The sequence below is a fragment of the Echiichthys vipera genome (genome assembly GCF_963691815.1).
Source record: "Echiichthys vipera genome assembly, chromosome: 16".
Taxonomy (NCBI): domain Eukaryota; kingdom Metazoa; phylum Chordata; class Actinopteri; order Perciformes; family Trachinidae; genus Echiichthys; species Echiichthys vipera.
The window spans coordinates 9,236,142-9,249,758 of record NC_139841.1 but is presented as its reverse complement, the minus strand read 5'-3'; the positions used below and the strand labels follow the sequence as shown (position 1 = coordinate 9,249,758).

Here is a 13,617-nt window from a genome sequence, read left to right as displayed (position 1 = left end):
TTCTGTCACTTTGTCTCTGTCTAGTTACTGTTTGTCTGTCTGTCAGTACACCTGTCCTGCTGTCTCTGTCTGTCTCAAATATGTTGCGAGTATTTGGGAGTAAACGGCTCAAGATTGCGCCATTTGCGGTGTGTATTAACTTTTTCACCTCTCTCCCCACCACTCCCAACCCCCTGCAGTTCTCATGAGAATGGCTTCATGGAAGACCTAGATAAAACCTGGGTGAGATACCAGGAGTGTGACTCAAGGAGCAATGCCCCAGCCACACTCACCTTTGAAAACATGGCAGGTATGGTCCTTAAGGCGTAGAAAAAGCGTTAAAAGTGATTGGACAAAAACTGCAGTGGTAAGGTACTGTAGCCCTTTTTTGTCCAATACCTTTACAAAATCGTTGTTTTAGTGTCGGCGTGGGTGCTCTGTGGAAGTGTGCCGTAAAGTATCTTGTGCTGTGGCTTTGTGCGGTTGAGTGGGTTGCAGCTGCCTTCGTCAGTAGGAGCTGTTTGAAAAAAGAGGGGCGACCGCTGACCATGACGGGCAGACCATGCATTCATGCTCAGTGGGCGCGGCAAGGTTGTAGATCAGCAGCTCAAAAATCTCTACCTCTTCTCTGTTTCTGTTCATCTGTCCCTTCCCAACAGGGGTCTTCATGTTGGTGGCAGGAGGAATAGCGGCAGGGATCTTCCTAATCTTCATTGAAATCGCATATAAGCGCCATAAAGACGCCCGCAGGAAGCAGATGCAGCTGGCCTTTGCGGCAGTCAATGTTTGGAGGAAGAACCTGCAGGTAGGATTGATCCCCTCTGCTCGTTCACACCCGGGGTGGAAAAGGCTGAAACTATGGTGCAAGAGAGCCAACAGAGCCCCGTCCTCATGGGGGGTTGATTTCTGTCTCTCAGCCTCTTTAGGAGCTTTTCATTTTGCTTTTCATCAGTGGTGGTCAGACTGCCAGACCACCGTGTGAGAAACTGTGATCTCGTAAGGCATCCTGAGTGGCCACCGTGTAGATCTTAACAGTTCACAGAGGCCAACGGCACCCGTGTCTCTTGTGTCTGACTGCAGGACAGTAAGGAGGCCTCTGGAAGTCAAGCAGTGGCCGGGACACCTTCATTAGTATGTAACTAACTAGAAAAACCATTTCCACTCCCATGCCACCTCTTGCTTTTCCAGTAACAATAAGATAATTAGCCTTGTGACCCTTTTAAAACTTATTATTTATATTAATTAATTAGAATTAAAACTTCACTTCCCACATCCATGGCATGACCTAATATTTTCTAAGCTGCTGCTGCTGTAGCACTTATACTGTTCATAAGGTCAGATGATGTGGACAAGGAAAGCCATTGAAAAGAAGAAAATGCCCTGCCAGAAACATTATAAAAATGATAATAACAGTGACTACGGTCCGCTTGATGCACTTTGATTGCCTCTTCATTGATTTTCTTCATTCTGAAGGCCATACTAACAGCAGCCAGGAGCTAACAATACAAATAGAGCATAAAGATTAAAATCAATGCCTTGGCACAATCACACCGCAGTGACTCTCCCAGTGTAACATAGCTGTGAATGTTACAGTGGACAGTATGTCTCCTTATCCATAATGCAGACACCAAATATGAGTCAAATTTATCTTGCATGCCAGAGGCTTCATGCAACCCCATGCAAGCAGAAGCAGACGTCAATTTAAAGAGTCAGTTCACCCAAATTTCAAAAATACAATGTTCTGCTTGGCCAAGTGGTACCTAGTCATGCAGATAGTTTTGGTTTAATGCACTGGACTTTTGAGATATCTGCTTCTGAAGCTTCTGCCACCAAAACAATGAAATGGAACATGAACCCACATAGTTTCTATCCAAGCCTGACACAAGCCTGAACCACGGTAGCAATTTAGGGCCTGAATTTCCACAAAATAAAAATACAAGCCAAGGCTAACTAAAGTCTTTCCAGCGTGGTAACAAGCATTTCAACCCATTCTGCTACCAACTCGTCACATATGGCAGTTTTGTCAGTATCCCTTGGCATCAATTGTCAGTGCACTGAGTAGTCCTGTGTTTAAAATGGTGACACAACGGCAACTGTTTTAAAAACAGGGACACATGCTTAACATTGTGAATTTAAACAAAACTGTGGTGAGGTTTAGGCAACAGAACTACTTGGTTAGGGTAAGGAAAAGATTGTGGGTGTGTTTATAATGTAACTACAGTAATGGGACATAAAGGGGACACGGACCACGGTCTCCTGAAGTGATTGTGTGGCACATCCACCACTCTGACCTCCTTCTTACACAAACTTTGTCACGCTTAATTCTGGGCGTCTAATTATGCTACAGATGGGTTTACAGTTGAGAGCGCGGTTTGTTTTAAACAAACGGTCAATGCTGCCTTGTGCGTCTGTATCAAACCCGGAGGTATTTGAGGCCTTGGGAATGAGAACAGTCTGGACATTTGTGACATGATCTCCGGCATGCGACTTCTAGAATATTCAGCACAGCCCAAAAGCTGCCACAATAAATAGAGATTGTATTACATTTCTCCTTATTAATGAAAGGCGAGAGTCAGGATACATTATTTATATAACATTACACACTACAGACCATGAGGTCGGCATTTAAAAATCAAGCAAACAAGCATAAGCACCAGGAGATTAGTATGAACCCAATTGAAGTTGAGTTTTGAGAAACTACAGACCGGGGTCAGGTCAGGTCCAAACTGGTTCGGGCAGAGAATCAAAGCTCTAATCTGCATGACAAGATACTATTTTTGTAATTTGAGTGAACCAGCACTTTAAGCTACAATCAAGCAGTAAGGTCCAATGAAGAACTCTCTTCAATGCAGTCAAATGTGGCTGTGAAGCACCCCTCCTCCACCCACACATCCTCCCTTCCTTTTCTCTTGATGGTTTCACTCCCTGATTGGATAGCTTGGAGGTTGCAGGGGTTCCACATTTCATGATCAGTCAAACTGTCTCTATAAACCTTGAACTAAAGCTCAGTGCTTAACCCGGTTGAAAAAAAAGCCAGCAGGGCTGGGGGAAGGTACAGTATAAAATCACAAGTGCCTGTCAGCAAATTAATGTCCTTCTGAGAGCGTCTGCCATCGACCTGACTCCTGTATGTGGCTGTCGTGAGTGCCCTCGTATGGATGTGGGTTCTCTAAGCACATACAGCAGGCGAATGCATGCAGGGGGGGGGGATAACTAAGAAAGGAGAGGGACACATTAAACTGCCCATAGACCGGCACGCTTCAGATCCATGTTAGCACGTCAATTTGTCTGCGCCGCTGAACAAAGACGGCTCATGCATGCTCATCTTACTCATCGACCGTCACTGTGGGCCCTCAAGCTCAAATAACGGACACACACAATATTCACTGCCCTAAATAAAACCGCCGTAATGGGGTCTCATGCAAGTCGAGTCGAGCTTATACAATCTCTTCTGTTCTGGGTGAATATTATTCAGGATATTATTCATACTGTTTGGGTGCACTGATTAGATTACTCACTGCTGTCTCATTTTTGCAAATTACAAATGACAGCTTGGTTATGTAGGACACAAGCTCATCACGACATAAGACACTAAGATCACAGTTTATGTGGCCTCCTCCTTCCTTAGTACAGCAAGCATTGAAGCCTTGAGTCCCATTGTTGGCATCATCTTGACTGCTTGTGTGTGCCTGTATGTAATTATGTGCTTATACTGCCTCAGGTTGGTGTATTATGCAAAGCACTGTGCAGTAATGTGCACCCACATACCTTTAAACACAGAGACGTAACCTCACAGTATGTGCACTTCTGACTAACCTAAATCTGTTCATGTATACATCCCTCAACCTCTGCAGGCTTTTTAAGACTTGTATGCCTTAGATCTTTAAGGAGCTGTAGCCACAGAGATGTAGTGGGGGTTGGCCTACTTAATCTCATTTAGAGCATATTTATATTTTGGCAAGGTAATTTAACCATTGTGGAGCTGATTTAAATCTTTATGATCTAAATTTATAATTGACATTATACAAAGTGCATATGAACTGGCTGTGACGTGTAGCCATAGAAACTTTTTGTAAAATTGCATTCCTTTTGTGTCAGATGTGTAATATTGTTATTGAGGAATGCCTCAGTGGCACTTTTTTTGGCCATAGCAGTGATCTGTTTCCAGCACAAATGGTAGACGGTCAAAGTTAATTACTAACTGCTGCTCACACAGTGGTGCATTTAGCAGCTAAATAGATATTTCCCTCAGGAGCTGGTGGAGACCAAACCAGAGCTAAAAGAAGAGTGAATATTGAGCTTACATTCACCATGTTGCTCAGTATCTGAAGTAATTAGGCAACTGGTTGCTAAAAAGTTCACCTTATCACTTAAAAGGTGATAATGTATCAATTTTGTGTTCACACCTTTTGTCTGATGCCCACAAGTGGACAAAATCAGTTATCACAGATTGAAATGTTACTAGGTCTTACAGAAATTTATGTAACACTTCAAACATGGCTCATGTCTGGACTGAATGTAGTCATGTTATCTGAGAGACTCATCCCATCTAACAGTCTTCGGCCTAATTCACACGTCCACGGGTATTTTCTCAAAAGAAAAAAATCCCATCCACATATGCAGATTTTAAAAATAATCTCCCTCCAAATGTAAATGCAAAAACACATATTTAAGTGCTGTCAAAAGCCCGCCAAACCAACGTTAGGCAATCACGCAAATGACTAGATGATGTTTGCCAATAAATACCGTAAGGCTACGTGACTACCTTTGTTCCTGAATATAACAAACGACTAACTGTATTTATCTATGTGCAAACATATAAAAAGTCAGTTTTCTGTGACTTAAAACACAGTTTGCGCATGGATGAAAGGCTAAAATGCTTTAAAAAGTTAAATATATTGGAATAAAACAATAAAAAAGAGACCTTGTGCATTTTTTAAACTACTATAATTTATTTTTGCATACCTCTCAACATAGATGCTGTTGCCAGTGTATCTATAATGAGCTAATAACATCTGTCTGACTCTGGTATGAACTGTATAGCCTTCATATATTTTAATATTTTCATATGCTTGTTTTGCAGTCTGGCCTAAATGCTACTATAATTACTGCTATAAATTTACATCATACAGATTTATGTCACTATGTTTAACTTTTTGTTACCGGTTTCTCATCTTGAGCACTGGTGTTGAACGTTCTGTTGGCCACTACATCACTGAGAGGCTACACGTCTGGATTTCAGCTTTACCTTTTGAAACAGATGTTGCTCAGAAGTGTGCTGTCTAAACAAGACAGTTTGAAAACAGGGTGCAGGGTGATGATGTGGATGATGATTATGGTGTATAATGATGCACTGCAACGGCTCGCCTCTGTTTCCGACAAGAAACAGGCAGCTGCTGTACACTGTGCGAGTCCCATGCCACGCTTCATCTGATGGTCCAGCATGCCGTGCATGGCCGGGACTGTGCACACGCAGCACCTCATCAGGGCTCGGCCAGGCTGCACTCCTGCAGCCTCACACGTGTAAGAAATGGGGGAAAGTAAAGATCAAAAGCAGCGAAGTGACGTCACTTGGGCATCAATTTTTCCTGAATCAACACGGTAACAGCTAGAGGCACTTGTTACACAGGCTGACTTCCTCCATTTACTAACATGAGATGTCATCTTCCAACAGGAAAAGCATTTTATTTCTTATCAGCCGCATTTTAATCGAGTGATATCGTGCACCAGTCACTCCTCTGCCATCTATCCTCCACGCCAGCTAACGCCTGCTCGCCACCTGATATCAAGCCATTAGGGGTTGAGAGAAAAAGTGCTGGTTGGCGGGTGATGGATGATACAAATGTGCCCAAAACGTGCCTAGTCGTGTGACCTGATGAAAAAGGATGTACTGCGGGGGCCAGTGCTGGCCAGGATTGATTTGTCATGCTATTTGTTTTGTGTTGACTTATTCTGTTTTCCCTTTTTTATCCCTCTCTCCATCCATAAAACCTTTTGGCATGTTGAAATTCACACCACACTGCCCCGCCCGGCTAAAGGGCCTCCCTTCCTGCAACTACTCATCCTCCACCTATACTTTACTAGCATCCATCTTAGAGTGCTTTTCTTTTGTTAGAAATAGCGTCCTTAAGCCTCCATCTGCTAAGATCATCATGAGATCTTTTCTTTTTTTGCACTTTAAAGGGATAGTTTGGATCTTTTGAAGTGGGTCTTATGAGGCACGTATCCATAGTCAGTGTATCACCTACAGTAAATGGAAAATACTGTGTTCTGTGAGGAAAGATTACAGTTTGTGTCAATGGAGTGTGTTGGCTTTGACAAGAGCAGAGAACGGCTTCAGTCAGAGTACAACCAGTACTATTAGAATTTCTACAGTTACTCCAGTCCCCCATCATTACAGCTATATTCTATTTTGTTGAGCTGTAGGCTGTTTTGTTGACCTGCTCTCCGGTAAGCACTGTTGCGGAGTAACGTTATATGTCCTTGGCTTTTATTGTTAAAATAAGAATGAAGTAGTGAAGCTGTAATGCCGTCTTGGTTTAGACTACAAAGCCTCCCTGTTATTATTGTATTACCTTCATAAGTACAGGCACAACTCAAGCGCTTTCTTCTTCCTTTGTGCTGTAAAGCATGTTGTCATTTTCCTGGGAGATCGTACTTGGTGGCAGACAGAATTGCATGGCAAAAGCGAGGCTTATAGGGAACCAATCCAAACCCTGGTGGTTTGGATTGGTTCCCTATAAGCCTCGCTTTTTCTATTGCCACTTTAAACTGTGGCACTTTAAACACAGTAGTACTTTGCTTAGATCCGTGCCTGTACTCCTGCCTGCTTGAGGGCATGACGACAACCATCTAGTGTAGGTAATACACTGACTATTAATCAGCACTTCATACAACCACACTTCAAAAACCCCTCCCTATCCCTTTAAGTTAGACTATGAATATGCTTTGCAGCTACAGTGGGTGGACCATTCCTTTACAACCCTTTCTTTCTTATGCACTATGTTTCTCATTCTCCATCCCATTCCCTTGTGTGTGGGGTGAATTTCCATTATACCACTTTCAGGTATAATGACTTTAAATGGGCTTAAATGACTGACTTTTGTCGCTGTTGTTTTCCCTCTTTGATATGCATTTTAGTGGCCTCAGACACTGTAGCTTCTTGACTTTTTATACCTGCCTGGCTTTGGATGTGGATGTTTGCTTTGCTAGTCTTTTTTAAATATCCGCCCTTTTTGGTTCCCTTGGCTTTTGCTTAAGGATCTTTAAAGTAATAACGAAAATCAAGTGGATGGACATTTATTTTATTTTCCTTTTCTTCCCCTATGCAGCCCTCTTCCTCTCTAGAGACTCAGGATGTAAGAATACCTTAATATGAGTTTTTTATTTGCACACAAACACCCAGTTATTGTGCTAAGAGTAGCTGTGGGGCACTCTCACGGTAAGAGGGAGGGAGGGCATGAAATAGGTTCGCCATCATGTAAGGATATGGTTACTACTTTCTTTACTTTTCAGTTTCTTTATGACTGCATTTCTAAATGTTTTTCTGGAGCTCTGACCTCGTGCAGAGTAGATTATAGATATTTTGTAATGTCATGTTTGTTTGATTCATCCATTTTAAATTTAAGAAGTTAGTTTAAGGAAGTTACAAATGTGTGTTCAGGCAATAGCGTGCATTTAGTGTAACTTAGGTATCACACCCACTGACATCTTTAGTCATCACTCATTCCAATGCATTTCTAGGGGCCGAGTGAATGTGTCAGCACATTTCTAGACAGTGTGCCATCTCGTGCAGTCCCAGTGTGATAATGTTGCATAAAATGCAGACGAATGCCCTCATATCAGACTGAACAGACTACTTCCACTCTCACATCTAACAGGCTTTATCCCTTTCTTTCTCCCTCTTTGCGCATTTTACATTTCCAAACGCTGTAGTCTTTCTCACAAGGACCCTCCCTCTATTTAGACAATATAAAATAAGGTCATTTATTGGGGCGGTGGGAAGAGATAATGGGTGAAACCACGGTTATCACCCTAGCCAGAGGACATGAATAATGTTTCTACATATATTCATTTTAGGATAGGAAAAGTGGTAGAGCAGAGCCCGACCCCCAAAAGAAAGCCTCTTTTAGGTCCATCAGTACCACCCTGGCCTCCAGCATCAAGAGACGTAGGTCCTCCAAAGACACGGTAAGGAGATGAAGAAGCAACATCTTCCCCTGTTAACTCTTCCCTCTCTTTCCTCTTCTCCTCTTCTGTCTCTACTTTCACACCTCTCCTTTCTCCTTCTCTGTCCTCTCTGCCTACATCTCCATATCCGATCTTCGAGAGACTCCCATGATCCACTCACCCATTTCCACACGGCTCCGCGGCCTCTGCCACGTGTCTGTCCGTTCACCATTGATCAGCCATCACCATTTAGCATCTGTAGATCCTCTAAAGGCCGGAGGGCATCAGTGCAGGAACTCAGGTCAGGCCAGGCCAGGAACTGGGCTCTGAATTTGGCAAGGGGGCGTACCAAGTGTCCAGGATTTGGTTTTTTTTGATGGGATTAGTGGCGTGTTCTTCTGGAGGAGGGGGGCGACAAAAGCAAGCAATCTGCTAGTGGTGTTTTGTCTTGGGCTGCTCTTTCTCCCTGCCTCTGGTTTGGACGTGGATCCTGGCGATTGTGTCCTGTTTTGGTGGCTTTGTGGTGCGTGTGTGTGTGTGTGTATTGTAATTAAGTGTACAAGACATATTTGTGTTTGTGTCCTGTCATTTTGACCGCTTGATCCTTTGTATACCCATTATTTCTTTGCACCAATCCCACCCACACTTCCTCCGTTTGGGTTTCAGCCAATGTTGGTTTGCTTCTGGTTTGAAAAGCATGCGCTGATGTTTTGTCATTTTTTTCCAAAATACATTTTCAAGGTAGTCGTGATGGCCAGTCCTCCTGAAGAAAACTAATGTGTTATCTTGTTTATCAACATGTCTATTTCAGGATTACACTCATGGATTTCAATTAATCACTTTACTTTTTGCTTTGTCATATTTTCTTTGTCATAATTCTTATTTATTTTTCAGTGTCCTTGTGGTCTGAACTGTGCATGCCTCTTTCAGGGAATATTTTCAGGTGGTGATGACAGTCTTCTTTTATGTTTTATTTATTGTTTTTACAAACTACAAACTCTGTGAAGCCTTAGACTCTCACTGTGTTACAATTACAAGCTTTTCTCTCTTTTTTTTTCTCTGAATCACCATCTCTATATCTTTGCTTGAGTCCGTTGTTGAATGGATGGATTACTGAATGGGCTGACCGGGCACAGGCCCAGGGGCCCAAAGTGTCCGGGGCCCCCCTGGCCTTCACCAGCAATCTGTTACCTGAAGAGACACATACCAACCACGAAGAGATGACCATAAGGAAACAAAGAGACACAAAATGACCACAAAGACACAAACATGACTACAAAATGACACAAAGAGACTACAAAGAGACACAAAATGACCACAAAGACACAAACCAGACTACAAAGAGACACAAAACAACTTCAAAGATACTACAGAAAAACTACAAAGAGACTAAAAAACGTCTACAAAGAGACAAAAAATGACCTCAAAGACACAAACATGACTACAAAGATACTACAAAGAGAAACAAAATAACCACAAAGACACACAAAGACACTAGAAAGAGACACAAAACAACTACAAAGAGACACAAAATGACGCCAGAGAGAAACAAAACGACTCCAAAGAGACACAGATTGACCACAAAGAGACAACGGAACAACTAGAAAAGCCTCACAGTCCGTCTTGCTCCTATAGGAAAGACGGTGGGGCCTTTTGTATGTCTGTGCCCAGGGGCCCATTGTCTCAGAAAAGTCCATGTTTTGTTGCAGCACAATGAGAGTGTCAGGTTTTCTCCATTCCTTCACAGTTCAGTTGAAAAGTTCTGCTCATTGGGAGATTATACTTCACAAGTTGGAGTGCAGTGACAAGCCAGTGACCCGCAGTCATTTGTGCCCAGCTGCTCTGCCGCACATAGCTGGTCTCTGACCAAATCTGGCATGAGCCTCTAAAAAGAGAAGAAGCAGCAATAATCTCTGGAGATTGAACAGAGGGGCTTCTGCACCAACCCTGTGTTTTGAATGTGTTTCCCAGGGGAGATATGTAGCCAATGGCAGCTAAGCTAACTGGTCACAAAGTAAAAACTTTATTGTGTGTTTTTATTTGATCTCCTGTCTTTCTCTTTCTCTTGTGTTAACTGTCTTTTTTTATGGATATGTCTGCATTGAATCAAACCACCTTTACTCTCCCCTGGAGGTTTCTCAGTAGAATTGATCTCGTTTGAAGATAAGAAGAGTGGGATCGCCATTGTTAATATGTCTGTGCGAGGGCTCGGATGCTGGTTTAGGAGCCCAAAGTTGACACGAAAAATCAGGATTTAGTGTAATGGAAAAAAAAGATGCTCCAATTTAACAATTTCCCATCCCCAGTCTTTGACCATTATTTTGATTTTATATAAATGTTCTTCTTTTATATTAATGGATATCAATGGACTTGAGTGTCAGTGTCCCTCACCCACATGCCACACTACTCCTCTCTCCCTCTGCAAGCATGCCGACTGTAACTGTCATAGTAACAGTAGCAGAAATAATCTTTGTAGTAATACATTAATAAGAAACACCATAGCTGTATTGAATAGTAGTTGCTTTATAACCAATAACTGTGGTTGTGATGTCAGTGAGGTGTCTCTCTTTTGCTGGTCCACTTGACCCCAGTAGGGTGCGCTGTTAGCAGGCCCTAAAGGTACAAGACATGAGGAGACCCAAATGGGGGCTGTAAGCCATATGATGATGCAACTTGTGGGTCAAGGAGATGAGGGACATCCAGTCTGACTCCTGTTTATACAGGAAATTTGAATTTTTTACTATTCAGCCTGGATGTTGCTCCATCTGTCAGCATGTAAGTTGCATCATAACAGCTTCTTAAGCTCATATGCTTGAATGTATTGGCTCTATCAGCTTAAAATGAGAGGCACATACATCCTAAGATCTTGCTCAATTGAGAAAGACAAAAAGTACATTTGAGATGGGTAAACTGAGGCAAGACTCTTCAGTGTTTTGGTTGCACAACATTAATTTGTAATACATTTTAATGTACAAACAAAAGAAGTTTTCTTGCACATTGGACGTCATGAAACAGGTTTTTCATACAAAGTGCTGTGAGTCAGGATTATGATTGGCATGTTGGGAATCAGTTTATTACTCCACCCAATCTCAGTGTGTTCCAAAACATGAAGCTATTCCACAAAAGAACAGCATGTTACAAAACTCTATTTAGGGTGCAATCGACTATATTTACAATGTTCAATCAGTTACTGTTTCATCAGGTTTCTGTATTTTTGCTTATTAGCAGAAACAGCCGCCTCAGCATTGTAACAAACAATATGGCTTACTGCTGTCAGACCACACACACTCGAAAGACTCAAAGGCAAAATCATTGTTGCCATAGAAACTAAGCACCTGCATGGAATCGGGATCTTGTTTCCCCTCTCAGCACTGTAGGCGCCTATTATTCAACGCACTCTGCTTTAAAAGAAGCACAGTGAAGAAGCGGGGACTGGACATCCAGAGTCCAGCACAACAGCAATTTGAAATCAGCCTGAAGTTCATCTTCTTCTCCTCCAAAGCTGCTAAAATTAGAGAAGCAGTCTGTCTGCATGCGTACAAATGACTGTGGGGAGATAAATGAGCTGTCGGTTTTACCCATGGCAGTAAATTATCACCCAGAAATATATGATGCCTGATTCAAATCTGCTGTTGTCTAGACCCTGGGCCTTAGGTCTGCCCCCAACTAGCCCACCTCAGGCACAACAAAACCGCTTTACAACAATTCAAACTAAAGAGATTCAACAAAAACTACAAAACTAAGGTTTGCCTGAGAGGGGCTAGAGAACCCTCTTGCTTCTCAATTTCTTCAGAAATGAAGCACAGGTGTTCTTAGAATAAGAAATGAATGTTTAGATTAGTGGTGCAAATGCTGCTTTGGTCAAGAAATGACTGTCTACCTTTCTCCTTCCCCTCATTTCTTTTCATCTCTGCAGCAATACCCACCGACTGACATCACGGGCCAACTCAATTTGTCTGACCCGTCTGTCAGCACTGTGGTTTAAAAAGAGGGAGACACAGAGGTTCGCTCCCGGGGGAGAGAGGAAACGAGACGAAGAAAAAGGAGAAGACGAAGTGGAGGCGACAGGGATGGAGGACCCAACTCCTCGTTCCCTTCGCCGTCGTGGACGAAGCTTTCGAGGCAACTGCTTGCTTAAGAAGTGTGTAAACACTGAACTTGCACCTTTTTTAAAGTCAGGATTACCTGGCGTTAGATGTTCGTAGGGTCCCTGAGCATGCACAGAAAAACCCATCCGACTCACATATACAATCTTTTCCTTCTGTATATTATTAGCAAACTTATTTAACCTTGTTTTTGTCCATTTGCTCACAGAAATTTACTTAATGTTTGATGTTAACTACTTTCAAATTTCCTGACCAGCTGTATAAGTTAAGCAAGCCAGGTTTAGTTTAGTTATGTTTATGGATTAACCAGTACTGTACTCAACATATCACTTCCAATTAGGACTTAGATACCATAGTTATATAGATTTTCTTAACATATACTGCAATACGAGGCGTACTGTAAGCTTCAATGGATAACAAGCATTTTTGGGAACTACCTGTGTTTCTACACTTTAAAGCTTTTTAGATTTCTTTCATTGAGAGGCACTAATAATAGCACTAATGATGAGGACATGACTAATCTTGTTTACCAGTGAAGATGGTGGAAGCATGTGTGTGCCTGTATATGAATAAGAGCTTTATGTATCTAAAAAATGAAATTGATAACTGTTATTTTAAACAATCTATACCAGATTCTGTAGTTCTTTAAATTGTCTTTTCCCTTTTCATTTGTTTTTTATCTGCCAAATGTGTTTTCTGTTATATTTCTAGTAAGAACTCTAAAGAATGACTATGATTTAAAGCAAGAGATAATCAGGTGAATATATGACATCGCAGATTCACTTGAAACAGTTAAGTAAGACTGGTGGTTTTACGTCCAAACATGTGGGCACGCCCCTCTCTCTTCCTCACTCCTGCCACAGCAGTCTTTCTCAGTTCCAGGCTCCAAGGGGTTGCATCAAAGGGCCAGGTTTTTCATCTAACCAGCACTCGGTCTTTTGTGCAAAACCTACTCCCTGCCCAGCGCCGGAGAGCTTTTACACGAAGCAGCCCGAGTGAATTCAAAGCGTGGCTCAGCTTGCGAGCTTGTGTGCAGGTCTTGGTTAGGTGCAAAAACAGGCCGTTTCCCATTTTCTGGTTTGTCTGGAGCTCAGAAACTACTGCTGTCTGTCAAAAAGACTGTCACACCCTGTCTGGTCTCTGGCAATGCATAGCACTTTATGCTGAGGCGTCTCCCAAACTGTAAAATAAAGATATTGGTTTACCAAGAAACTAAAACCAATATAACATCAGTCACATATTACTTTAACTTTTCTTAATACCACAAATCTCTTTTTCATTTTTATTTTATTTCAAACGGTATCTACAAAGTCTTTACAAGATAGATAATGACACTTTGAAACAACAAAGTGCTAAAACAGAA

At 42.1% G+C, this 13,617-nt stretch overlaps 1 protein-coding gene across 2 annotated transcripts in view; it reads left to right on the top strand.

The window, feature by feature from the left end:
* Positions 1–13,150, top strand: part of grin1a (glutamate receptor, ionotropic, N-methyl D-aspartate 1a) — a 37,847-nt gene extending 24,697 nt beyond the window's left edge. For both annotated transcript variants that reach the window (XM_083930411.1, XM_083930412.1), the window contains 3 exons: positions 180–289; positions 639–784; positions 12,065–13,150. In XM_083930411.1, the coding sequence (XP_083786537.1) occupies positions 180–289; positions 639–784; positions 12,065–12,133 (325 nt within the window). In that variant the 3' untranslated portion in view covers positions 12,134–13,150. The remainder of the gene's footprint in view (positions 1–179; positions 290–638; positions 785–12,064) is intronic.
* Positions 13,151–13,617: the final 467 nt, after the last annotated feature.